Source organism: Prunus mume, linkage group LG3, assembly GCF_029339155.1.
Source record: "Prunus mume cultivar Tortuosa linkage group LG3, ASM2933915v1, whole genome shotgun sequence".
In the NCBI taxonomy this organism is placed as follows: Eukaryota; Viridiplantae; Streptophyta; class Magnoliopsida; order Rosales; family Rosaceae; genus Prunus; species Prunus mume.
Window position 1 is genome coordinate 7,519,075 of NC_142700.1, and position 27,273 is coordinate 7,546,347.

The 27,273-nt window shown below is 35.7% G+C and overlaps 2 protein-coding genes, 1 long non-coding RNA gene and 1 pseudogene across 4 annotated transcripts in view; all 4 read left to right on the top strand.

Annotated features, from left to right (window-relative positions):
- Positions 1-26,048, top strand: part of LOC103325463 (cyclic nucleotide-gated ion channel 1-like) — a 42,003-nt gene extending 15,955 nt beyond the window's left edge. Inside the window, exons 1-9 of one of the 2 annotated variants that reach the window (XM_089049084.1) lie at positions 17,706-17,840; positions 19,184-19,237; positions 19,398-19,439; positions 19,686-20,085; positions 20,695-20,892; positions 20,998-21,281; positions 21,379-21,490; positions 25,001-25,285; positions 25,393-26,048. In XM_089049084.1, coding sequence (XP_088905210.1) covers positions 17,773-17,840; positions 19,184-19,237; positions 19,398-19,439; positions 19,686-20,085; positions 20,695-20,892; positions 20,998-21,281; positions 21,379-21,490; positions 25,001-25,285; positions 25,393-25,806 — 1,857 coding nt within the window. In that variant the 5' untranslated portion in view covers positions 17,706-17,772 and the 3' untranslated portion in view covers positions 25,807-26,048. Of the gene's footprint in view, positions 1-17,705; positions 17,841-19,183; positions 19,238-19,397; positions 19,440-19,685; positions 20,086-20,694; positions 20,893-20,997; positions 21,282-21,378; positions 21,491-25,000; positions 25,286-25,392 lie in introns of those variants that run through there. The other variant, XM_089049083.1, reaches the window with a different exon arrangement.
- LOC103325462 (uncharacterized) lies at positions 764-7,125 on the top strand. Its single transcript, XM_089049085.1, has 6 exons — positions 764-1,142; positions 1,238-1,476; positions 2,495-2,708; positions 2,782-2,958; positions 3,062-3,303; positions 6,533-7,125. Exons 1-6 carry the CDS (start codon positions 776-778, stop codon positions 6,935-6,937), a joined length of 1,644 nt encoding a protein of 547 aa, XP_088905211.1. The 5' UTR covers positions 764-775; the 3' UTR covers positions 6,938-7,125.
- Positions 12,341-13,372, top strand: LOC148918595 (uncharacterized; annotated as a pseudogene).
- Positions 13,929-15,575, top strand: LOC148918596 (uncharacterized). Its single transcript, XR_016125495.1, has 3 exons — positions 13,929-14,798; positions 14,880-15,086; positions 15,234-15,575. It is a non-coding gene; the product is annotated as an uncharacterized LOC148918596 (long non-coding RNA).
- Positions 26,049-27,273: the final 1,225 nt, after the last annotated feature.

Sequence of the window (27,273 nt, forward strand, 5' to 3'; positions counted from 1 at the left end):
ACTATTTGCTTCTGCCAATAAACATGCCCATTTGTGATAGTGACTTTGGAAGGGCTTGAGAAACAAGTGGGTCGATTTAAAATCTCCTACCTCATATTCAAATATTTTTTACAAAATTTGGGCTGAACAAAAGCAAAGGTAGGGGACTATCACGTTTATCTCCCTCTGAATTTGGGAATCAGCGTGAGAAAGATAAGGAAATGGTACAATATCCCACATCGACCAATAGAGAGGGAGTGATGTGCCTTATATGTACATGCCCACCTCCATCTAGCACAATGCCTTTTGGGAGTTCACCGGAGTCATAGGAATTCGAAGTGAAGCGAGTTGGGACTAGAGCAATCCTAGGATGGGTGACCTACTGGGAAGTTGCTATGAGTTTTCAGAAACAAAACCGTGAGGGCAGAGAGGAGAGCCCAAAGCCGACAATATCGTGCTACTGCAGAGCCGATCCCGGGATGTGACAAATGGTGGCACCATCTCTAAGATTGACCTCAAGTATTGCAAGACAGAGGAGCAGATTGCAGACATCTTCACTAAGGCACTTCCAAGAAAATTTAAATACAAATTTAAATTCTGATTAATTCCTTAAAAGATTAAACATTGCTATAATCCAATTCAGTTTTTAAGTCCCTTTTTTTTCCCTGCATTTATGATATTTTGTGAAACCCCGTATTTATAAAATTATATACTTTGAAGATTTAATATTTTGCCGTTTAATTTATATATATATATATATATATGTGTGTGTATATAGGTAAAAGAACTTCAAAATATGAATGATACAACATTGGAAGATATTTGCGGCTATCTCAAGCCAAAGATCTTCGAGGAGAATGAGATGGTGGTTGAAGCGGGACAGCCACTTAACGCAATGCTTATTATTACAGCAGGCTCTATGCAGGCGTACCGGCCAATTAGGGATGCTGGAGACGCACATCCCTCAACCTCATTCGAAACTCTTAATGAATATATGTTTGGAGAACAACTTTTGGAATGGGCAGCGAAAACCATAACTTTCGATGACCAACCTGTTTTGATGAAAACTATTCGATGTTCCGGAAAGGTAAAGGCCTTTGCTCTCACAGTTGATGACTTGAAAAAGTTAGTGCGCGAAAAACACATCTTCCCGAAGTCAACAGGTGCAGTTTAGACAATCCTTGAAACTTGAAATAGTTGGCGCTTGTTTTTATTATTTTATTATTTTTATAATGTACTTGGCACTAATTTGAAACAGATGGCATTGTCAAAATTGCTGCAACGAAGATACAGGAGAAATTAAAGGCGATATTTTTGTGGATGAAAATAAATGGCATTCCTGATTACGTGGCAATAAATATTGTGCATGGTTTTAGTAAAAGAAAATTGGAAGAAAAAACAGATGCTGAAGTGGATGTGAATTATGTCTTTTCTGTTCTTGAAGAATATGGGACAAGGATTATGCGGCGCCATTTCTGCATGGAAACTCTGAAAAAAGTACGTTTTCTGCATATAAAAATAGATCCCTTCAACTTGAAAGCTCTATATATAATAACTCTAACTAAAAATGAACTTTTGAATCAAATGCGGTGAATGAACTTGAAAGCTCTACAAATGATGATGCCATTGAATCTTTCTTTTAATTGCTAACCCTTTTTTTCACCACTTGTTTTCTATGTTGAGATGTTTGCTGCTAGGGTTTATTACAAGAATAATATCTTTCTCACTGTCATTCATTTACACAAAGGAAAAACGTACATATTTTCCTATACAAGAAGTCTATAGAATTAGAACAAAAGAATACAAGGAAGAATAAGCCTTGGCTCATCATGTCCCTTCCACGTAGGTACTGTGTGAGCTGGCTACTTGCTAGATCGGGTGCAAGTTTGTTGAGTGCCTTGAGTATTTTTTTCTTCTCTTTCTGACCTTTGGATGATTTGATTGTTTTGTTTCTTAACATACCCTCTCAAGCGGAGTTGTGGTGAGACAATGATAAGCTTAGAACTCAAGTGTTGAAATTGGGCTTTAGGTAAGCCCTCTTGGTGGAGATGTCAGCAATTTGATAAGGTGAGGAAACATGGCTGATGGAAATGGAGTTACTGGTGACAAGTTGTCGGATACAATGGTAGTCAATTTCAACGTGTTTGGTGCGGGCATTGAATATGGGATTAGCTGAGAGACGGGGAGGTTTGTCAAGGAAGAAATGTAAATCTTTGATAAAAGAGCACAGCCATGTAATCTCGGCAGTAGTATGTGATTAGGCACAATATTCACTCTCCAAGGAACAAAGATGTCAGCAATTTATTGTTAGTTTATTTGGGTTTTAGTTGGTGTTTGTTTGTATGGTTGAGCCTATAGCAAACGATATATTTGAAGACAATGGTATTATGGGAAGAAAAAAAAAACACTCAGAATGCTGAGATGGATAAAGATCAATCTTGAATATCTTATAAGGAATTAATCAAATTGAAACTTAGACGATGATTAGAATCTGATTTCTGATATACATATATAGGTAAAGGAGCTTCAACATATGAACGATCGTGAATTGGGAATGATCTGCGACCATCTCAAGCCGAAGGTGTTCGAGGAGAATGCCAAGGTTGTTGAAGTGGGAGAGCCACTGAACGCGATGCTCTATATTATAGCAGGCTCTATGCAGGCGGACCTGTCAATTACCGATGCTGGAGAAACAGCTCCATCAACCTCATTCGATACTCTTGAGAAAGGTATGTTTTTATTTATTTATTTATTTTGCCAAACGGTAGTCTGTATTTCATTCATTTGAAACTCTTGAAAAAGGTATGTTTGTTGGAGAACAACTTCTGTATTGGGCAATGAAAACCAAAGCTTTTGATGACCAACCTGCTTCGTTCAAAACTATCCGGTGTACCACAAAAGTAGAAGCCTTTGCTCTCACAGTTGATGACTTGAAAACTTTAGCGCTCTCCGGAGACATCTTCCCGATGAAGTCAAAAGGTGAAGTTTAGACAATCCTTACCTTTTGAAACTTGAAATATTTGGCACTTCTTCTTTTCTTTTTTCTTTGTTTGATCATGTAGTTCGCACTTATTTGAAACAGCTGGCATTCTCAAAATTGTTGCTGACCCGAAGATACGTGAGAAAGTGGAGGCAATATTTTTGTGGATGGCAATAAATAACATTTCTGATGATGTGGGGATAGATATTATGCATGGTTTTAGTCAAAACAAATTGAAAGAAAACATAGATGCTGAAGTGGATGTGAATTATGTCTTCTCTGTTCTTGATGAATGTGGGAGAAGCATTATGCGGCGCCATTTCTGCATGGAGACGCTGAAAAAAGTAGGTTCCTCTCTCTCTCTCTCTCTCTCTCTTTTTTGTCAGAAGCATGTTCATGAATCTCTATATAGAAATTATTAGGGTCATATAAAATAGATCCTTGCAACTTGAAAGCTCTATTTAATAACTCATTTACATTATAAATTCTAATCGTTATATTTACAAATGAAGCCACGGAATCTTTCCTTTAATTTCCTTTTTTTTTCACAACGTGTTTTCTGCATTCAGATGTTTGCTACAATATCTCTCTCCCTATTGTTCCTTTACACAAAGGAAAAACGTATATATTGTCATATACAAGAAGTCTCTAGAATTAGAACAAAAGAATACAACTTGATTTGTGAAATTTTGAAATCTTTAAAAGTGTTAGATTTACAATGTAATGCATATAGCCAATAGAATCTGGGCCAGTCATCAACAAAAATCACATAGTACTTGTGGCTACAATGAGAAACATGAGGGGCGGTGGCTTGCTTTTGGACAGATGAATGGGATAGAGACTGCCTTTAGTAGCGCCTTGAAATAGGATTTTCCTTGTAGTATATTATCCTTGATGATACCTGAGAAAGGAGTGCAAGTTAGATAACAATTGTTGTCATTGGAAAATTTGTGAACTGAGAGTAGGTTGTGTGTGGCTTGTGGAGGAATTTGATTTAAATGAAAAATGAGTGATAAGTGTACAGTGTTGGCAACATTAACTTTGTTAGATCCAGTGTATTCAGGATGCAGGGAAAATTTGCGCAAGCCATTTGTAAGGTTATTAGTGGCTCAAGAATAAGCATTCCAAGTTGTTGTGGATGAAGATAAGGGTGTGGTGGAAGTGTAGGTACAGGGTAAAGTGGGAGCTGAGGGGAGGGGATGAAGAAGGGACGGTTGGGAGAGAAGGGTTGTAGAAGCAAGATGAAGGTCTAGGGTTTCAAGAGGAAGATAAAGAATGTTGGTAGATAAGATTTGATGGAGGACGTGAGTTGAAGGATGACCTTGCCATTTGTGCCAAAGAGAGGTTGTGGCAATGGCGTTGAAGTAAAAAAAAAGGTAGCTTGCGTTTGGATAGATGAATGGGTTAGTGACTGCCTTCAGTAACGCCTTGAAAAAGGATATTTCCCCTACTATGATCCTTGATGACACATGAGAAATGAGTGCAAGTTAGATCAAAATTGTCATACGTCATTGGAAAATTTGTGAACTGAGAGCAAGTTGTGTGTTGTCGAGTGTGAATAAATTTTTTTTAAGTTAAAAGATGAGTGAGAAGAGTATAATATAGTGCTGATTCACCATTGGCAACATTAACTTTGTCAGGTCCAGTGTATTAAGAGAAAAGTTGCTCATGTCATTTGTAAAGAGATTAGTGGCCCGAGAATCAGAATACCAAGTTGTGTGGATGAAGATCAGGGTGTGGTGGAGTATATGTGGTAGAGGGGTAAGTAGGAGCTTAGGGGGAGGGAGTGAAGATTTTGGGTTGTAAAGTGTGATCCAAGTAAGAGCTATTGAGACGGTTTCTGCAAGGGAGAGCACCATGGCCTGGCTTTTTACAGATTTGGCCAATCGGGCAAGAGTTGGAAAAAGTGTTTGGCCGGAAGAAGTGACTGTTGGGAGAGAGGGTTTGTAGAAGAGAGCTTGGTTAGGATTTGGAGAGGGAGAGGTTTGAAAGGCATGGTTGGTAGGCTCATTGAAGAAGCGAGTGAGGAGCGAGTGAGGAAACATATTATGCAGCAGGAGGAAAAGAAGGTTGATGGATAACGTCAGAAGAAGAGGACTGGTAAAAGTCTGCGAAAGGGTTGGTGTCGTGAGAATTGTCCATAGGCACAAAAAACGAAAGAAAGAGTTTAGGATAGAGAAATAGTGATTGAAAGTTAATGGAAGAGTTAAGGGGCTTCATGTTGATGAAACACCGGTTCCCTCTGGTCACAGGGAACCCGATGGAGATAAACAAACCAACAAGCCCAAGATGACAATGAGTAATATATGAGAGAACACGCCGATAATTGATGAGGCTCGATAGATAACCTGCCTACGTCCCCGGAGAGTCACCACCTCCACTATAACATGAGAAAGATACAAGTACAAGAATAACCACTCAAGAGTTTTATACCCAAACCCGAGTCCCGTATCCAATAGGATACACCACTTGTACACCCTCTCTCATACATGTGAAAATCACTCTCACCCCAAGAGATATACCCTCTGTTGAACCCTTTATGAACCCAGCTAACTCCCTGCTGAAACATCCTCCAGGAGTTCGTGGGAATGCTTGCTTGCATCTCACAAGCAGTCCACTCCCTCTCTGCCATGCTCTCTCTCCCTTGCCTTGGTGCAGCTGAAGCACAGCAGCCCACGCACCCCTTGCATGCTTTGGTGCGGCTCACATGCACACCAGCCCACAACTCACTCATGCCTTTGGTGCAACACAAGCACACTCCCACTTGCATGTACCCTCCCCTTTTACAAACCATAAAAGGAAGGCTGATTTTCACCTCCCAAAAACAGCCCACGTACATGCTAGAAGAGCCACAATGATGGCCAGTCAAAAGGCTCCCCAAGACAGCATCATTAAAGACAAATGATGATGTCTTCCTTCCCATAATTGCAACAAACACCATCATGACATGCAAAAATATTCCTCCACTAAGGAGGGAACCCAAGCCACCGAAAGCATGTGCAACTCCCTTATTTTTCTCTTCCTTTCAGCCATCAATTGTAGACCATGCATGCATCTCCCATACTTGCATTCATGTGCTTTGAAAGAGGAAAAATAACAGCCGTACATCTCGACTCCACTAAGGAGGGAACCATAACACTTCAACTCAAAAACTCTAATAATAACCCATCTATATTACCTAGTCTTAGTAAAATTCAATTTTTGAATCAAATGCCATGAAGATTGTTTTGATTAAGATATAAATGATGCCACAGAATCTCCTCTTTAATTGGTTACTCTTTTTTCACAACCATCCAGGTTTTTAAGCAATGCAATAATATTACCTCGATAGACATTTTTATTTCTACTTCTATAATAATTTGATTATAGCAAACGAAATATTTTATGACGATGGATTCATGAGAAGGCAAAAAAAATCAATAAAAACACTCAGTTGGAACATACATGCTGAGATGGATCATGTATATATATCCAATAGATAGAGATCAATGTTTAACCTTTCGAAGAATGTAATCCAAATTGAAGCTTATACGAGGATTAGAATCTAATTTTCTGATATGTATGTATATATAGGTAAAGGAGCTTCAATTTATGAATGATCAAGCGTTGGGAACGATTTGCGACTATCTCAAGCCAAAGATGTTCAAGGAGAATGCCCAGGTCGTTGAAGCGGGACAACCACTTAACGCGATGCTCTATATTATAGCAGGCTCTATGCAGGCTTACCTGCCAATTAGGGCTGCTGGAGAGGCATGTCCCTCAACCTCATTCGAAATTCTTGAGAAAGGTATGCTTGTGGTGGGAGAACAACTTCTGGATTGGGCAGCGAAAACCAAAACTTTTTATGACCAGCCTGTTTCGTTCAAAACTGTCCGATGTGCCGAAAAAGTAGAAGCCTTTGCTCTCACAATTAATGACTTGAAAACTTTAGTGGTCTCCAAAGACATCTTCCCGAGGAGTTCAAAATCCGAAGTTTAGACAACTCTTAGCCGTTGAAACTTCATGTAGTTGGCACTTCCTGCAACAAGATTGATGAGATACTAAACAATTTTTAAGAAAAAACTAACCATGAAGGTCAGGAGGAGGTTGGTTTGTTTATTTTTTTTATCGTGGATGAAAATTCTATTTTTTTTCATTTCATGAATTAATTAATACGTTCATTTTCATTTTGGGGTTTCCTTTTTTGAGAAATAAATTATGTGTGAAACCGAAAAATGAGGGCAAAAGCCCAAAGATATACCGAACCACAATGTGGATATCATACATTTCTTGTGTAATTTGATAAATTAATTGCATGTGTGGTGCCTCAGACAAGCCGAGCCGTTTAATTAATTAACTCACTTCGGACACCAATGAGTCGTGTCTTCTGTTTCCTATAGTTGGATGTGAAAATTAGCAAAGAAAGCACAGTGGTGGTGGATTCCCCCTCCCCTCCATGGCACCTACGATCAAACCCCAATAGGGTTTCTCTTCTCCAATGTAACCCAAAAAAAAAAAAAAAACAGAGCAACCCTTCTCAAATGCGTGAAGAATTACTCTACCCAAACTAGTAATCATCAGCTCTAACAACCAAATGAATCACATCCCTTTGATGCCTCCCCTGATACTCACTCTTGAAAGTTGGAAAAGAATACTAATTATTGAGTAACCTAGAACTCATAAAAAGTAAAAGCAATATAAAACAGTTGATTTGTTATAAAATGAACGGGATATGTTAGAATATTGAGCTGCATATAAAATAAATAAGACACAATATTTAACGAGGTTCGACCTTGCCTACTTCCTCGGAAAGCAGCAGTAGTAACTTTTTCACTATATAAAATAATAGGGCTACAACTTTAGTGTTTACAATATATGTGGCTCACTGATTTCTCTATGCTATCTTTTTCTCTCCACTCACTCACTTTCTTTCTTCCTTCTCTTCTTTCTCTTTGGGCTCTCTCTTCCTTCTCTGATAGTTGGTGTATCTATGCAAAGGCGGAATAATCCTTATTTATAGGCTGAGGAAATGATGCCCGTGAGTGTGCATGTGATAAGCCTCCAAACAACTTTGCTTAATTTCTTTGTGGGCCCCATAAAGGTGGGCTCCACATGTTTATTCTTTACAACATGATTATGAATAAAAATACTGCGACCGTGGCCGATTCTGAGCTTCATGTACAATCGGATTCGCTATGGACCGCCATCAAGAAATATTTTGTCTTATCCAAGGTTGGCTGCCAAGGGATTAGCTTTGAGGATGCCTTTGTTATCTTTCGACTTCATAGTTGAATTTCTCGCTATCCTTCCCGTCCCACAGGTAACAAACACTATACCTTTTGTCCTATATATGCACACAACTAGATTTTTTTATAGTAAATTTGACTTACACCCTTCAAATTCAATTTGCCGTACCTAAAACCCTTCACTTTTTGTTCCTATAAATAATACCCAATTTGTATAAGTAAAAACCCATGACTAGGATCCAACTCAGCAAGTTACCTAATTAAGCATAAAATCTGATTTATTGTACTTTTCAGATTCCAAAAATACCCCAACTAAGCCATTATTGCATTTTGTATATTAATGTAGGAATCAATATGGCTTTTAATTGGATTGTATATAATGACAGATGTTGAATTTGGAAAGATCTTCAAATGGTTGTAATGGATGTAGAATTAATTTTGAAACATTTTTAAAAAATTTAACAATAAATTCAAATTTAGGTAATCGGTTTGTTTAATAAAATGTTTATGTTATTTTCTTTTTATGAATTATACATGACTAATAATCCACTTTATAACTGTTTATGAATAAAACTGTACATACTAATTATGTTGAAAAAATAATGTACCTATTACTTGTTTGTTTTATGAAAAACATAATTTACCTAGTATGAAAAGTGTACATAATTATCTATTTCAAATAATGTACCTATACACATTTACAGGTATGTTGTAAAATAATTTACCTGTGGGTAAATAATGTACCTATATTTTATATAAATTATTGTGTACCTATTTTTAATTATGAAAAATATGCGCAATTACAAAGTAACTGACTTTGTTTTTTGTTTTTAGTAAATAATATACCTATATTTTATATGCGTATATTTATATTATATTTTTCATAGGTACATTATTGGATATGTAATTTACAAATTTTTTTGTTTGTTTGTAATTTTAGGGGGCGAGATGTGAGAGGGAATGACAACTAAAAGAAATGGGGTGATTGATATGCTATTAATAAGGAGCATATTAATTACAATTATGGCAGTTAATGAAATGCTTGAAATAAATTATAAATAAAATATGAAGTTTAGTGGCAATGATGTAAAAACATAGAAATACTACGACCTCTTATATCCTACTAGTCATTTAAATTTGAAATTGAGTTTTACACATAAATTTATAGAGTGATGGGTATATGTCTAGGAAATAGAAAATGTAGGAATCTATTGTGAAGATCCGTATTTTAAAATATATATATAAATATATATATATATATATTGGTTATATTTTTAATTATCTTGGTACATAAATGTAAACATTGTTGTTATAATTTTTTACTAATTATTATACTACTACAATAATAACTTATATATATATATAATTGTTTTGTTTTAGGTGTTATACTTTTAGATTTTGTTCTTAGTTATTAAAAAAAAAAAACAAAACAAAAATAGTAGTAATATTAGAAATAAGTTTATGTATTGCTTTTAACTTTATCTCTTCCTTGCCGACCAAGTTGAAGTGGCTTAGATAATTTGTACAAACACACTTTAAGACTCCAAGTGTCAATCTATTGAGATGACTAAGCCTTATTTAGCATGAGGTGTTGGCAAGTTGATAAATAGCTATCCTAAACTTGGAGATCAAGTTCACACGTGGTCATCACCTCTTCACCAATTAGAACAATTTGAAACCTCTTGGTATTACTATAAATAGGACACTTCCTTTGTTTTTTTGAAAGCATTTTTACCTGCATGAAAGTTCTTACAAAGAGAGAAGAAAAAACGTAGAGGGAGAGAGAGCAGTAAGGAAATTCTTGGAGGAGGTACTTAGCTTGGGTTTTCGTAATTTGGAGCTAGCTTTGGAGTTAAGGTAGGGGTTTTTTGGGGGGCCTTTTTCAGAGATTGATTTAATTAAATTTCGTGAGCATAATATTATACATGGTACTGTTTGATTTACGTACTCTTAACTGTTTGAACAATGTGGGCATGATTATATGTACATTGGTGATATTTAAATGATTACATTGTTTTTATGAGATATGTGAACTATATAATGTGAGTTCTTGGGTTGAGAAAATAATGGTGGAAAAAGAGGGTAATGGGAATGATCTTTTGTGTAGTTGAGTCTAACTCCTGACAGGTACAGTCTCGGGGATCCCACAGTGCACATGGTTTTTATTGGGTGATTCGGGACTGGCGAAAGGGAGTTAGACAAGATGACTAACAAAATGGGGAATTATGGATGATTAAAATGGGTGTTAGTTCATATAAATGGGCATTCGGGACCAAGTGGTATAAGCATGGTATGGGACGTGCAGGTCTGCTTGTCCAGTTATATAAACTAACGGGATTAGATGAAGAGCATTCATGCATTGTTACTAATAATGTGAAATTTGACTGCTTGATTATTTGTCACTTAATTTAATTATATCAATTTATAGTAAAAAGGTTTATGTCCCTACTGAGCTGTGGTTTCGCTCACCCCCTAATAGATTTTGCAGGTACCGAACCTGAAATCTAGAGCTTGTGATGATTTTTGGCATGTCTATAGAATGTAACATAGCTTGTGGTTGAATAATGAGCTACTCTTTAAGTGAACTATTGAGTAGTTCTAACTTGTAAAATAATGTAAATTTTTATGGTTTCAAACGTTATCGTTTCCGCGTTTCTGCTGAATATTTTATGTGAAATATCTATTTTATTTATTTAAATGTCTTCTTCACATTTTAGTTATAGTTTGTATTCAATTCTATAATTAAGGTGTGAATCACATCGTAACCCAAGGTTTTGTAAATCCGAGGGTTGGGGTGTGACAAGTTGGTATCAGAGCTTTGTTTTACGATTTCATTAAATTGTTTTGTTACTCACTGATCTATTAAAATATTGTTTAGGATGCAACCCGATCAGAGTAATGATACATGGGGAGGGTTCCAAATGGGACCCGAAGGCCTTATCCCAATAGACGAAGAAGTATACCATAGTTGCCTACGTAACCAAGCCTATGTGGACGTCGTTAATGAAGTTGTAGAGACAGGGTATAGAAGGATGTTTTATACACCAGAAATGCAAAGACTTGTTGTTAGACATCAATTGCAGGCCAATAACATAAGGAGTCAATATCAGTTGAATATTGAAGCACACTCTTACAACCAGGTATTAGAAGATGCTGCAATTATTGCTGCTGATATGTGGCCACCACCAGGAATAGACTTACCTTATGTTCCAGAACCACAGGACTTAAACTTTGTGCGGACCGGAGATGAAGCCTATTTGGAACTTCTGGACCTTGATGCTTTATCTGCTGAATCTGTTGCGTCAGTAGTTATCATTGAACCACAAAATCCTAGTCCAACTATCATCAATATTAGTTCTGATGATGAATAGATTCTCTCAGAAGTTTGACTAATAAGATAGTGTAAGTCTAACAAGATGATTTTGGTATGTATAGTTTTTGGTAAGCAACCTTATGAAGGTTTTTAAATAGAAAGTTCCTTGTAATATAGGTTTGTGACTATTTTGTTAAAATAGGTTTGTAACAACTTATAAATATTTAATAAGCATGTTTGATTTTCTGTAATATTTCTTTTTTTTCATATAATTTATCAATGTTATATATATAGGTATGTTTTCCTTTCTGATTTCTATTGACATGATTAATTGCATAAAAAGTTGCTATGAATTAATTAATTGTCAATTTCATTTTTCATAATATGTATTACTTCATACAATTATTTTTGTGTCATGCCAGTATTTTTGATCTTGATATATTGAGTGATTTAACCTAAACTCAGTTATGTGCAACTCATCAGCTTACACACTAGCAATTCTTTTTACTGTATCATATAGGTTTGCATTTAACTTACAAAGACAAGTGGCAGTTTTTAGTTTTGTTAGATTCTATTAAAATCTTGTGTACATTTCAGTATAGTTTGGAGTTTTCTTAAGTATAGCATTCAATCATTTTATTTAGTTTATTTGACTCTTCGATTCACTAGATTATAAAAATCCATACTAGATTTCGTTAGCATCAACACATTTTATTGGTATCTGTCATTGTGTGTCTTACGTTGTGCATATGACAAATATGCTTATTTTAATATTATATATATATATATATATATATATTTTAATCTTGTGGAATTATTTGGTATCAAGGTTTAATTATTAAGATGGCTGGAGTAGAAGGACAAAATGAGAATGATGTGAGTGATAGTATGAGAATAATGTTAGCCATTCAAGATATGGCATCTGCTATTCGTGAGACAAATCAACAAAACCACGAACCCCATCAGGAAACTCAAGATGATCAAATAATGAGGATTCAAGGAGAATTTCGTAAGACACGACCACCTGTGTTCAAGGGTGATCCAAACCTTATGGCAGCAGAAGAATGGTTAAGACAAATAAAGAGAAAGATGAATGAACAAAGAGTTCCTGGAAACTTGAAAGTGACCATTGCTTCTACCTATTTGGAAGGACAAGCTTATCATTGGTGGGAATCTGTCTTGGCTATGCCTGATGTTGAGGTTGCAACTTAGGTTGCCTTTGAGACAATGTTTGTGGAGAAATATTTTCCTGAAACTATGAAAACCATGAAGGTACGTGAGTTCACAAATCTGTATCAAGGTGGTATGACTGTGGGACAATATCAAGCTAAGTTTGAAGAACTCATGCGTTTTGCTCCTTACATAATTCCTGATGAGTCTGCAAAAGCAAAGAAATTTGAAGAAGGATTGAGACTAGAGGTCAAGGAGAAAGTGGAACTTTTTAAATTGAAAAAGTATACTGAAGTTGTTGATCGTGCCTTAATGGCCGAACAAAGGATACCTAGTTCTAAAAGAGTTTTTGAAACTAAGAATCCTAACGGGGGACAAAGTAACAAACGCCAAAGATTTTTTCCCTCTCGTTCTCGATATCAAAATCCAAGATCATTTGAGGCAACTCAAAACTCAGGATTTTGTTATCATTGTCGACAGATAGGACATTACCGGAGGGATTGTCCCCAGCTACAATCATATCAGATACCTGTTGCTCCACAACCACAACCACAGTTTCGTGCACCACAACAACAATTTCAAGCTCCACAAACACAGTACCGTACTCCGTACCAAGCCCCATATCAAGATTCACTAAATCAGTTTAGAGGTCTGTTAGTCAACAGACACAGCGTCCAAGGGACAACCTACACAACAAAGGCCTAGGGCACCAGGAACGCAAGGAGGTCGGAAGAACTCACTCAAGGACGAGTATATGCTGTTGGACAAGTGTGAGCCGAATGAACCTACTGTGGTGGAAGGTACATTTCTAGTTTTTAACTCGTGGGCTAGAATATTGTTTGACCCCGGTGCTACAAATTCATTCATATCCGTATCATTTGCATCTATTCTTGGAATAGAATATGAATTTATGAAATCCTCGTTGATGATTGGATCTCCATTGGGTAAATGTGTTGAAGTTAATAAGTTGTGTAAGTCCTGCCCAATAGAGATATCAGATCATAAACTTGTTATTGACCTGATGATATTGGAATTTATGGTGTATGATGTAATATTGGGAATGGACTTACTTACCCAATTTAAAGCTATTCTTGATTGCGGTAGAAAGATGGTGACTATGACTGTCAGTGAAGGGGAAACATTCAGTTTTTATGGAAATAGGAATAGTTGCAAGCCTGAATCAATCTTGGATAATAAAAATTGCAATTATTTGAGATTGATTGCTCACATGGCCAATAAGGATCTGGGTGATCCGAATTGGAAATATGTTGCTGTCTATTTATTTGGTAATAATTATATATAAATCCGTGTTATTTGAGGGATCCGTTAATTGAAGCCCACTATAAAACACACTTATCCAAAATAAGACATCGAATGAAATTATATAAGCATCACATAAGCTTTATTTTTCACATTTTCATGATAATTTACTTTTGTTACTTGGTTTCTTCTTACAACGATATATCCTTATGGAATTTTCTCGAATAATTAGTAACTTCTTGGTGTTTTTAGATGCTTGGAGCTATTTGGTACTTTCTTTCTATTCAATGAGAGACGACATGTTGGCATGAGGCTTGCAAAAGTACTGAAGGATGCAAAGCTATTCATTATTGCGATGAGATTGACACTACTCATTCAACAAATAATATCACATTCCTAAATGAAAAATGTCCTATAAATCCAGCAAATACAAAGCAGTTCGACTTTGGAATATTTCTTGAAGCTCTTAAATCTGGTAACACAGGCCAAATAAATTTCTCAACAAAATTCTTTTACACTTTGTGGAGGGGCTTCAGAAATATGAGGTTTGCATTACAATAGATTAAAAATTAGATGGGGGCCTAGGGCCATGGCAGGCCTGGCTATGGCTCCGTCCCTGTTTGCATACATATTTTGAACAAAAAGTTAAGATTGTCTTCCTTCGATTTTCTTACTGTAACTAAGCATTACATTAACTTCTTCTGCCCTTCTTATTAGTATCTCATATATTAATTACTTGATCATCAATTGATTTGTAGCAATTATGGCACGGATCTTAAAAACGAGCAATTACTTGTGGGAAAACTGCTTTGCAATTCTTATTTCTGCTATTGGCTTACTACTATTTTCATATCTCATTGGAAACGTTCAGGTACGTTCGCGATGTTATATCTCTACATTATAACTTGTTAATCATAAACTGAAATTTTTCTTTTTCTTGGGATCGAAACAGACATGTATGCAGCAGTTGACAACTACAAATCCTTTGGAGGTTGAGAAGGGGAAAGAGGGCGAGATACGATGCTGGATGTCCAGAAATTGTCTGCTTGAGTATATGAAGATAAAAATGATGCCAAACATAAATCAAAACTTGCGAGACAACATGTCCGCTGATGCAAAACTTGCGAGTCAACATGTCAGCATGAATACGCTAAAGAAAGTATGCTACTCAAACCTCTCAATATATCGAGATTTCTGGCCGTTACTATTAGAATTTTAGAGAGACGGACAACAATCCACAGTTACCAACACCAATATCTGCATATGATGAATCTTGTTCTTATCGATCAATAATGTACACGTGTAGGTAATGCTTCAATATATGGATCCTAAAGTGCTGGAAATGATGTGCGGGTATCTCAAGCCAGTGACTTATGAGCAACTTCATTTTATGCTCATCATCACAGAAGGCATTATATGGACGTGGACGCCTACTAGTACTACCTGTAGTTCTAGTAAAACAAATGCGGATCCCGGTGGAATTTCAAAAATTCTAACATTAATTCTCGTCATGATCGGTGGAGGAGACGAGTCCATCATGCGAGCTTAAATAGAAGAAATCTAGGGTGTTTTTGCATAGTCTTATCATTTCATCTATGTTATAACATGTGTATGTATTTATTAATACTACTTTAGATCCATGACATATTAACCATGCCGTCCATCTATATTATTGCACATAAATTAATAATCCCAGGAGAACTTATATAAATTTTCTTAGAATATGATATTTAAAGCCAATGGAGCAAATTAAAATGAAGAGGATTGGTTTCATAAAGGACTGCTTAACTAAATTAATAACCCCTGGAGATATATATGTTTTCTTTACACTTGACTTTTTGTTTTCCAAAAGTTTCTTTGGGCCAGAATTTACATGGCTCACTAAATTCCCCTCCTCATCATTCCCACGGCATGGAAAAAGAAAAGCTTCCATTCAAATACCAATGTTTTATTGTGATTTAATCCTAGTCACCAAACACGACCTTATTATTTTTGTTATTTTCTATTTGAATATAAAAAGTAGAGGAAAGGAAGAAGCCATTTGGTAGAACAACAAATCAAACTGACAGCAAAAAGGGTTTCCTTCATTATTGAGGGATCATCAAGAACAGGATGGGGATTTTTTATTTTTTATTTTTGGGGGTAAATACGACGAGGTATATCCCCAATCCGAAGTTTGGGATTAGTCACTGCTAGGGGTTCGGCTTGTTCCTGGCCACAAAGTGTTCCCAACTGAATTTGAACCTCTGCTATTGAAGCACTAGGTAGTTCGCCAACTGGAGAAGGCAGTTTGTCAACCACACCACACCTTGTGGTTATAAAATGAGGATATTTGTTCCCTAAAGCCCCTTATTTCTTTTAAAATTTATAACTTTATCTGAGAACAAGTAAATGATAAAATAATGGAAAAGCAAACTATTTCCTTCTTCGGTTTCTGAGTATTCCAAAGATAAAATAAGATGGAAAGTAAAAGATCATTCCATTCCAAAATAAAAGGGAATACAATTCTCATTCCCCTTTTAACATTCCTGTCAAATAAATAGATTGCTAGTTCACTCATTTGCCAGAGATTATCAAAGTATATTATTATTATCATTATTATTATTATTATTATTGTTTGACACCATTTTCTTGGTGTGCTAGCTGCCCTCCAGCTGATTAATTTGAGTTTGTATAAATCTTTAGTTGTTTAATTATTGTATTTGTTCGAGCTCAAGCTGCCTAGCTAATATCCACATATATTTACGTTACGCCAGAAGTGGAATGATTGAGAAGCCACGAATATGTTTCCTGCCCTTGTATTATATCTCTCATCACAAGAGTATATGATATGCTAGTTTCGTGTAACATGTTTCCCCAAAGTTCACAGTGATTAGTCTTAAACTAAAAGCCTTGTAGGGGCAACTCTTGCAACCTCAAGGCTCAAGCTTTATTCGTGTCACATCATCTTTTCTTCTTTTTCTTTTCGGAAACAAGAGTACGTTTGTTCTTTTCTTCTGGTTTGGGGAATTGTTTATTCAATTTTCAGGGTTTATTACAATAACTTTTCGTACATATGATATGAGAGGAGGCTCCAGAACATGAAACCCAAAGCCGAATGACATGCTTATACCCTCAAATATTATCAGCCACAGTAGTCTGGTCTTTTTACTTATGTATAAATAACTTTTCTATTGTTTTTTAATTAACTACTTGTACATCCCAAGGTAAATTAGTAGTGTGTGTGAGAAATCTCCCTCTTCTTTGTAGTTTAGATTATCGCTTGTCGTTTAGCGTCTCCTACAAAGATTGTTCATTCATTTAAAAAAAAAATAACTAAACTTAAATGAAATTGGTGTGCATACAATCAAATCTTATGAATTAGTGAGCATATTTTGTGAGTGCAAAAATGAGATGTAATCTCAATCATATAAGTCCACCATGTCATTAAGTTTTATCAAATTATTTTGCCGAATTAGTATATTACTGGTTAAATAAGCATGTCTCAAAGTTTCGTTAAAAATTTACATATTTGTATAACAATTTTTTATTCAATCTTCACTTTCCATAAAAATTTATGTATTTTGAGACCCCGATATTTTAGAAGTGATCGAAGTTTAACACCTTGCTTACAATATCCAAAAGGAATTAACAGCTCAATTACAATAGTAGCTTCATTTACTTTTTATTTTTAATAGGTATTAGCTGACTAGAGTCAACTGTCCAGCTCATCAAGTTTTGTTATTGTCCTGTATAAAAGGCAATTGTGCCTTCATTCAATGCATATACAGACAAATAGAAATCAGTTTTTCTCTCCAGAGTTTTTTCGTTTGGTCTTCTTCGATTCACACACATCCTCTGTTTCCATGGAAAGGTTACGTTCTTACAATAACTGGTGGGAGATGGAAGACGGAGAGTATACCCGTCCTCCCAGGTAAGTCGTCATTTGTTTTTCTAATGCATATATATATTATAGCTTTATTCACAGAATGCGTAGGCTGTAGCACTACGCGCGTTTGGTTCGCATAACGGGTTCTTTCAAAATGAAATTTTCCTGCCTATCGCAAGCGCATGAAAATGAAAAGGTTTTAGGGCTTTCCACAGAAATGTCCATTTTAACATGACATGTTTTATATATATATAGGGTCTATTTGGAAAGAAAAATTTAAAATTGCCACTTGTCATTATTTGATTGGTTCTTATAAATTTTTAACACTTAACTAACTAGAAATTGACAAGTGACAATTTGTATAATATGTCATGCTAAAATGGATTTTTGAATAAATATCTCAAACTTTAATTCTACTGTTTGAAAATTCTTGAAAAGAAAGCGATGAAATACCTTTTTTTTTTCTTTTCTATTTTCTCGTTTAGTTTATGCAGTAATAAATAAGAATCAAAATTTGTTGCATTACGTAATTAAAAAGTAGCATTTTAAGCTTACAACCAAGATCATTTGGACATGTTAGATGTGTTCTCTAGTCATTTCAATAAAACTCTCAAGATGACCAAGGTATATGTACGAATTCCTCCATTCATGGGTTTGTATATGTATGTGCGTTTGTTTTCGTTGCTGGTCTTTAGAGCAACTCCACCCATTTGCCCTTAGCCATGGCAAAGGGGGAGCTAGGGCAGCCACTATTCACGTGAATAGTGGTTGCCCTTGCAAATAGTATTTTGTGTTTCCACCCGTTGCCATGGCTAAGGGCAGTTACTAAACCCTGAATTGGTTTAACTATGTGGGAAATCTGCCCAACAGGACAAGCCCGGTCAAGTTTTCCTCTTTAATTTTCAAATTTTGGCAGTAAATTTGAAATTTGAAAAATATATAAAATCAAAATTTTGAATTTCTTACCATATTTATTTCAAAGGACAAATGGGCATAAAAAGTGAGATCTAAATACTAATGGGTCTAGATCAGAAAAAAGAAGACAATATGGGTCAAAAATCTAATAGAAGCCAAACCTTTTGGGCTTGGATTTAAAGACCCCTAAAAAAATCTCAAGCTACCCTCTTATCCATATTATATTATAAATAAATAATAAAAAAACCCGAAGTATTAAACCGGATCCTAAGTTTTAATTGTATTTGATTTGTTGGATTTGATTGAACTATCGGATGAGATCACCATTACATCAAGAATTATTGTTTTGAGATATGTTATTTTGTATTTGTCTTTTATTTCCTGACTAGTTCAGGTTGGTTTATACGAAAACCAAAATGGCTAATCATAAATAAGTAGGAAAACCACTTACAATGCAATTGTTTATATTTCAGGACTATCGCTGAGATTATTAGTCATGTTCTCGCACGTGTGGCCTATATCGTGCGGTTAGTATATGCATATAACTTTTGGTCGAAAGGTTTATTGGTTCTTATTATTCATTATTGTTCTCTTATATATGTTAAACTCTTAATTTATGCCTCTATTGAAGAAAGTAAGTACAAGAAATCAAAAGGACAAACTAATTTGCAGTTGTTTATATTTCAGGACTCTCGTTGTTTTTATTCTGGACCTGCCCAGGATCATGAGGTTAGTATATGTATATATATAACCTTTTGGGCTTTTAGGTGACCATCCTTATAGTGTAGCTAGATACTAGTCAGATTTATTTCGAGCTCGCTAGTCTCTTTTTATGGTTTATTGGTTCTCATTATTCAATATTGTTTTCTTAAGTCATGTGGGACAATTTATTTTGTCGAATTAGTCTCTATTGGTTTGATTATAACTCCGAATAATGTTATTGAAAATCGTCCATATATATTGGTTTCTTATCAGCGAGCATTGGTCGTTCGATACAGAAGACCATCCAGATGTGGGTTTTTATGAGGGTTTAGACGGTCATGCATCAAGGAAAAAAGAGACGCTTGGGCGCATGTTCTTTTCTCCATTAACAAGGAAAAGGATATTTTTATTATCATGTGTTGCAGTGTCCATAGATCCTCTCTTCTTTTACATTCCAATCATCAATGACGAGAAAAAGTGCCTTGCAATTGACAAAAACTTGAGGACTGCAGCTCTTTGTTTGCGAGCACTTCTTGATGCCGTTTTCGCACTGCATACTATGAGTTCTGGGTTTAGGTTGTATCCGTATAAGGAGCTCTACTTTGTAGATGTACTTTTGTACAGCTTTCGCAGCATACTAGTTGCCGTTTTCCTTATGCTCCCCATTCCGCAGGTACGTAAGAGATTGTCTACTTTTTGCAAGAATATGGCTTATAGATGAAGACTTGAAAAATAGACAGTCAATCATTAAAAAGATCCTGAAAAGTTAACCTTCATCCATAAATTGTCTATTTTTTTACAAGAATGTCTATTTTTAAGCCTTCATGGTTGAAAAATAAAATAAAATTTACACGATCATTGAAATTTTATAAGTTCAAATTGCTCTTACAAGATTGCAAAAATAGACAATTCTGGTTGAAATAAATTGAACTTGTATTATTCAATTTATGATATGAAGGTCAACTTGATATACATGTAAGATACTATAGAATAGGAAAATTCCCAACCAAACCAGTATCATAACTTCATTTACCGGAGTAATTTTTGGGTGTTCTGAGTACACCACGTGGTTGGTGTATCATCCAATAGACGTAAGACATGTCATAAAAAAACAATGCAGTAAGTTGAAGAGTAATTTCAAATGTCCTACATCTATTGGATGGTAGGAACATATAAAAGCTCTTACGATGATATGAAAATCTGTTGTATTAAATATCAGTATCGGTTTATGTTTTGGTCAATATTATTATTGTCTTATGCACATATAGTCTTGTTTGTCCAGTTGGCAGTAGCAGTTTTCTTTTTCAAGTCAGGAGGCTCTGGATATTTCGGCCAAAGACTGACCGTGAGCATCTTCCTTTTTCTCTGTTATGCGGCAAGGCTTGTCCTAATCTACATGCTAAGTCAGGAACTCAAGTACAATACCGGATTATGGGTTCGAGCTTCAGTCAATTTCTTTTTCTACATGGTTGCTAGTAATGTAAGTTTACAAGTTGTAAGTTTCACTAAAAAGAGTATTTAGAGTTGAATTTAACCAAAATTTGATTAACCTTTCCTAACATGATCTAACCTTTTACCTTTTCAGATACTTGGAGGCTTTTGGTACTTCTTTTCTATTCAACGTGAGATATCATGCTGGCAAATGCAATCCTGTAAAAATTCTCTAGGCTGTGGAGCTACTTATTATTGTAGCGACAGTACTTCACGAGATATAACATTCCTAAATGAGTTATGCCCCATAAATCCACAAAATATTACCGTATTTAATTTTGGAATATTTCTTGAAGCTATTCAGTCTGGAAGCACAAGATCGATGCATTTTCCAACCAAGTTCTTTTATGGTGTATGGTGGGGCGTCAGAAATCTAAGGTTTGCATATATGTATATTAAGCTATTGGCAATTCATTAAGAAATAGATCCTCTCTCTTTATAGATAATGAAAAATTTAATTGATCTATTATTGCAGTAACTTTGGCACGAATCTGGAAACAAGTGGCTATGTATGGGAAACCTGCTTTGCAGTTGTAATTTCTATTGCTGGTTTGCTACTATTTTTATGTCTCATTGGAAACGTGCAGGTACGAATGATAAATCTCCCAGCTCTATAATATAGATAATATTTTTTTGGACAAACTACAGTAAACCCCCCAACCTATAGGGTCATTTACGAGTTCATACCCGATTTTGGGAACATTTATGAGTACATACACAACTTCGCGAAAATTTACAGATCGCCCCTCTCTGTTAGCGAATTCGTCAAGAAATCCGTTATCTGCCTATGTGGCAAATGTGGGCTCCATTTTTTAATGAGGTGGACTTCCACGTGGACTAAAAATTAATAAAAAATTATATATTTTTCAAAACTAGTTTTAAATTATTAAAATTATTTTAAAATTGATTATAAAAAAACAAAAAAACAAAAAACCAACCCAGCCAACCACCACGACGACCTTGCCCACCCCTTCCCAACCCCTCTCCGTCGCAACCCCAACCACCCTCATCAACTGCATCTTCCCATCCCAGATTCTTCCAGATCTGTTTCATATCAGATTGGGTTTTGAATTTTGACTGACCATCTCAACTCAAAAAGCAAGCATTATGCCCTGCTACTCATTCAACAACAGAATCCAGATGACAAATTTATAGTTGTAAAATTATAACACATATTTCTGAAAGAGATTGGTATTTCAATTTCAAAGTTCGACTCAGTAAAAATGCATACATCATCTGATAAATCGATTCATAAAAGATAGCGTTGGCCCTCATGGCGGCGTGGCCTGCCTTGATGCGACACGTCTTCTACCCAGACACCCACAACCACCATCTTCAACCTGCACCATCTTCCCACAACCACCATCTCCAACCTGTACCAGCGGCATCCACCCCCTGGCATCTCTCTCTGGAACTTCTACCATCGCCTGACGACCCACCAGCCGCCTCCCATCATCCCACCCAGCCAACCCCATCCTCCCTTCCTCTGACTTAACCCTTCGTCGATCCACCCCGAACCCACTGCCAATGTCGTTCTCTCTCTCTTTCTCTCTCTCTCCAATACAACCAAACTCCACCTCCCTTTGCTTTCCACGAGTTGCCGCTTCCATTTTTAATTTACCCAAGCTCAGTATTGATGAAATTTGGGCAGCAAATATTAAAAAAAATAAATAAATAAACTGGGCAGCAACATCACCTTTCAAGATGCCAAAATGGAGATTTCAGAATGAAAATTTCAAAACAAATTGTTAATGTATGGTTTTTACTATTTTCTTTTGGCTTCCCTTGACAACTTTGTAATAGGATGTATAATGTAATTTATCAAGCTCAAGTCTAGATTAGGGAAAACTTTTATTGGTGCTCTTCTCTAATCTCTGCTCTATGGTGGCTCAAGCAATTTGACAAAGGTATTGAGCATTACATATCATTACATTAAACAGTCTTCATAAAATGATGACTAATCATCCGTTTCTCAGATGACTAGTCATCCTTGCTTCCAGCTGGATAACAAACTGTTTTGTCCTTTTATTCTTTCTCTCTCTCAGCTGCCAAGTGGGTTGTCTGACCTAAGGAATTCGTTGGACATTAAAAGCCACGAGATTTCTCATTTGGCTGTTATCTCTTTTGGGGAGGAAGTTTTGGAAAGATTGGCTTGCGATCTTTCTCTTCTTCTTCCTCAAGAGAAAACCAAATATTTCATCTATGAGTTTTTCCAATTAATATCTTTTTGAAAAACTGCTTTTGAAACCCGAAATCTGCATCTAGCTACTTAAATCATCTTTCATTTATATCTAGGTCAGATTCAAGATTGATTTCTTCAAGAGTATGGTTTCTTGAAGAAATTGGTCTTTCTCCTTTGAATCCAAATTGGTTTCGGTTTGTGTTGGAGCTTGCAAGCTAGTGCCATGGGATGAATGAGCTGGAGAAGGAGCTGCCATTGCCATGAAGGACTGAGCTTCAAGCTTTGCTAAGTTGGAGAAGAAGATTGCCCAAAGGAGGTATAGCTCATCTTCCTAAATAGATCTAGGTTTTTCTTGAGCTTGCTTGTGTTCCTTTGTAAGAATCTTTTTCTACTTAGTGGATTGCCTGGTCGGTTGATGATTTTTCCCAATGGTGGGTTTCTGGGTAAACAGTTTCTGGTTTCCAACTCTGTAAATTTTCTGGGTTTGTGTTCTTGACAGTTGACTAGTCATCTGGGTTTGTGCAGTTGACTAGTCATCTTTTTCTGCTGTTTGGTGTTTGCTTGATTCTGCTGTTTGGTCTTCACACACTTTCACCATAGTTGTTGCTAGCACAGGGGATGCCTAGATTGACGGGTCCTTCTGAGTGCCTAGGTTGTCACTAGTAATTCTCTAGGCTTGCAGGTACATCTTGGTGTGCTCTGTGTATGTTATTGTTTGGTATAATTCATATATGACAGTTGACTAGTCATAAGAGTATTTGGTCAAGGTCTAGAATGTGTGAAGTTTGCTGCGTTCTTGGTTGAATATCTTTTAAATTTACCTCTCATCACCTAAGTACCAATTTCACAAATGTCTAGTATTATCAAACCAAATAGCTCGAATTTGAAATTTTATTCAATCTAATGGCCTCAAATTCAAATTTCATTTTAAAGAAATATCAAATCTAGACATCCAACCACGGCCTTCCATCTCCCTTCCATCTCCAATGCCAGAATCAGATCTGGATTTTGTGTGCACTCAGAATCATATCTGATTACTTTCGAGACATTAATGATGATGCAGGTCTCTATTGTGTACTTGGGATCACTTCCTCATGGAGTGTACTCTCCATTGTCTCACCACCATAGTATTCTACAGAGAGTTATCCAGGGAAGGTAGTCTATGCAGAGTTTTCCTTGTCGGCAGTTTTTGGTTCTCTAAAGTTGAAGGCTTTGGGCGGCGGGAGCGGCGAGAATCGAAAGCTATCGGCGTCGAGGCCGGGCATGAGCTCCCATGAGTTGATAACCTCCGAGGAGGATGAATTCGTTTGGGTGGTGGTTTGTGTGGCTAGGGGCTAGGAGGAGAGGAGATCGAGAGAGAGAGAGAGAGAGAGAGAATCTGGATGAGGGTTGGGGGAAGATGGTGGGTGCGAGGTGGGCATATGCTGGAGAGGAGAGGAGAGTTCTGGGTTGGTGTGGGTCGAGAAGGAGGGAGAAGGAGAGAGAGAGAGAGAGAGTTGTTTAGGTTTTTATTTTTTTAAAACAAATATTTATTATTTTTTTAAAACAAATATTTATTATTTTTTAAAAGTAGATAAATTTTTATTAATTTTTGGTCCACGTGGAAGTCCCGTCATCAAAAAAAGGGGTCCTATTTTTGACACATCAGCATTTAACGGATTTTCTGACGGATTTGATAACGGTGGGGGCGATCTGTAAGTTTTCGCGAAGTTGTGTATGTACCCATAAATGTTCCCAAAATCGGGTATGAACTCGTAAATGACCCTATAGGTTGAGGGGTTTACTGTAGTTTGTCCTTCTTTTTTATTGCTTGATTTGTGTGTAATTAACGAAACTATTTTTTTTAATGCATATGTAATTAATTAATATAGGATGAACTAAGCTTCCAACATTTTTGTGTTTTGTTGTGGAACAGATATATATGGAGCAGGCAAAAACAAAATCGTTGAAAGCGGAGGAGAAGGAAAAGGAGTTGAACGACAAGATACTTAAATGCAAAGAGGCGATACGAACATGGATATCAAATATAGCAGAAGGTGACAATGCTTTGGAAAAAAATATTTGGCAACAAATAAATGAAAACAAATTAGTAGAACACAGAGATGCTGTTAAAGTGGATGTGAATTATATGTTCTCTATTCTTCATTACTATGGGAGAAACCTTCTCAAGCGCCATTTCTGCATGGAGATCCTAAAAAAAGTACATATACTCCTTTTTCTTTTTTCTTCTTCTTCATCTTTTTTTTTTTTTTCTGAGTCGAAACTTATGCAAGGATTAGAATCTAATTTTGTGATGTATATATATAGGTAGGCGGTCTTAGAGATATGGGGGAAGAAATGTTGAAAATTATCTGCAACAAAATGAAGCTAAGGACGTTCGAGGAGAATACGTTGGTTGTTGAAGCGGCACACCCGCTTGAGCGGATGATGATTATTATAGAAGGCTCTCTGCGGATGTACCAGACAACTAGTGATGCTGCTGCTGCACCTCCTCCCCAAACTGTTTTCGAGGCAGGTGATATTGTGGGACATGAACTTGTGTCTTGGGCAGCGTCAATCCGAAATTTTAAAGACCCCCCTACTTCCAACACATATGTCAAATGCCTCTCCAAAGTAACAGCCTTCGTTCTCACAAGTGAGGACTTGAGAAAATTAGTCAGCTCCAAACGCATCATGTTCGGGACAAGGGCGGAACCAGAAGTTTTTCAGTGGATGCGCTAGTTAAAATTTTAGCATAAAATCTAATAATTTTTTTTTTTACAAAAAAAATCTTACCTTTGCAATGTGAATCCCTAAAAATTTATTGCCATCAACCGAATAAGCTTCACAAATGCAAAGTGGAAAATATATAAATAATTAATTTTCATTTATATATTAGTTGTAAACCCAAGAATAATAGAATTGGGTTAACATATTGTTCCGTTCTTGAAAGAGAATACAAATAAAATTGAGAAAATAATATTTCCCTAATGTTTTGTAGTTAATGGTGAGCCATATAGGCATTTTTTTTCTTATTCAAAAACCTTTTGTCACCCCAAAAAAAAAAGATATTTATTCATATTCCCATTCTTAACACTAATAATATAGATAAACCCAACACTATTTAATTTCTATAAATAAACCCGAAAAATGACAGCTGACCCTATTAAATTTAATTTTGATTATTAAATTACTTTAATGCCCTATTGAGTGTTTCAGGTTTTTTTAATAAGGTTTTGGGGTTGGACTTGTTTTAAGAAATCAGTTTTGTAATTTATAAGAAATTAAAAGCCTCTTTATTATGTTGTAAATGAGCTTTGTGTGTATTTCTAAAGTCCATTTCATATAAGTTAATCTCTATAAAATAAAAATAAAAAAAAGACTGCATATAAAAAAATAGACACAAGACTTTGCAAAAAAAAAAAAATTAAAAAAGAAGAAGCATATTTTGCGATTAAAAACCAAAAGGAAGCATACTTCCCTAGGCTACAACCCACCACAACCTTGGCTGTGGTTCCTCCCCCTGCTTCGGAAGGAATTAAAAACTTGAAGTAACAGTGGACACTTGTTTTTTTTTTTTAAAAAAAAAAAAAATAATACAAATGATAGATTAAACCTAGAGGTGAGGGGATTTCTCTCACCAATCATGGCTGCAACTTATAACCATTTATTTCACATAAATTAAAAGCCTAGTTAGCTTATAAAAAGAAAAGAAAAGATTATATTACAAATCAAATAAATGTTTTTATATATTTATCAACATGGGTTCATTACAAGTAGACTAGTTTAATAAACCATATAAACATAAGAAACCCACTCATCGGAAATGGTTAAGAAAAACAACCCCCAAATATGAAGATTCTGACATGTATAGAAATTATGAAAACTAAAATTCCAAAAATAAAAGAGAAATTAAGAAATGGAAACAATGTTGTTGGACTAACCATCCTAAAAGAATTAATCGAACAGTGAGAGAAGTTCACCTGAGATTTACGTAGCTGATAGTCGAAGGTTTACGTCGCTAGTTATCAGAGCTAGGTTGTCAAAAGAAGAGGTCTTTATGAGAGAAGCGTGACCTGAGTTAAAAAGACTTGGGTTAAAAGAGTTGAGAAGAGTTGGAAAAAAAATAAAATTCAGGTGTCTTTTTGTAAATAGACCATGTATTTTTATGACACCCTTATAATATGTATGGAAAAAAAAAAAAAAAAC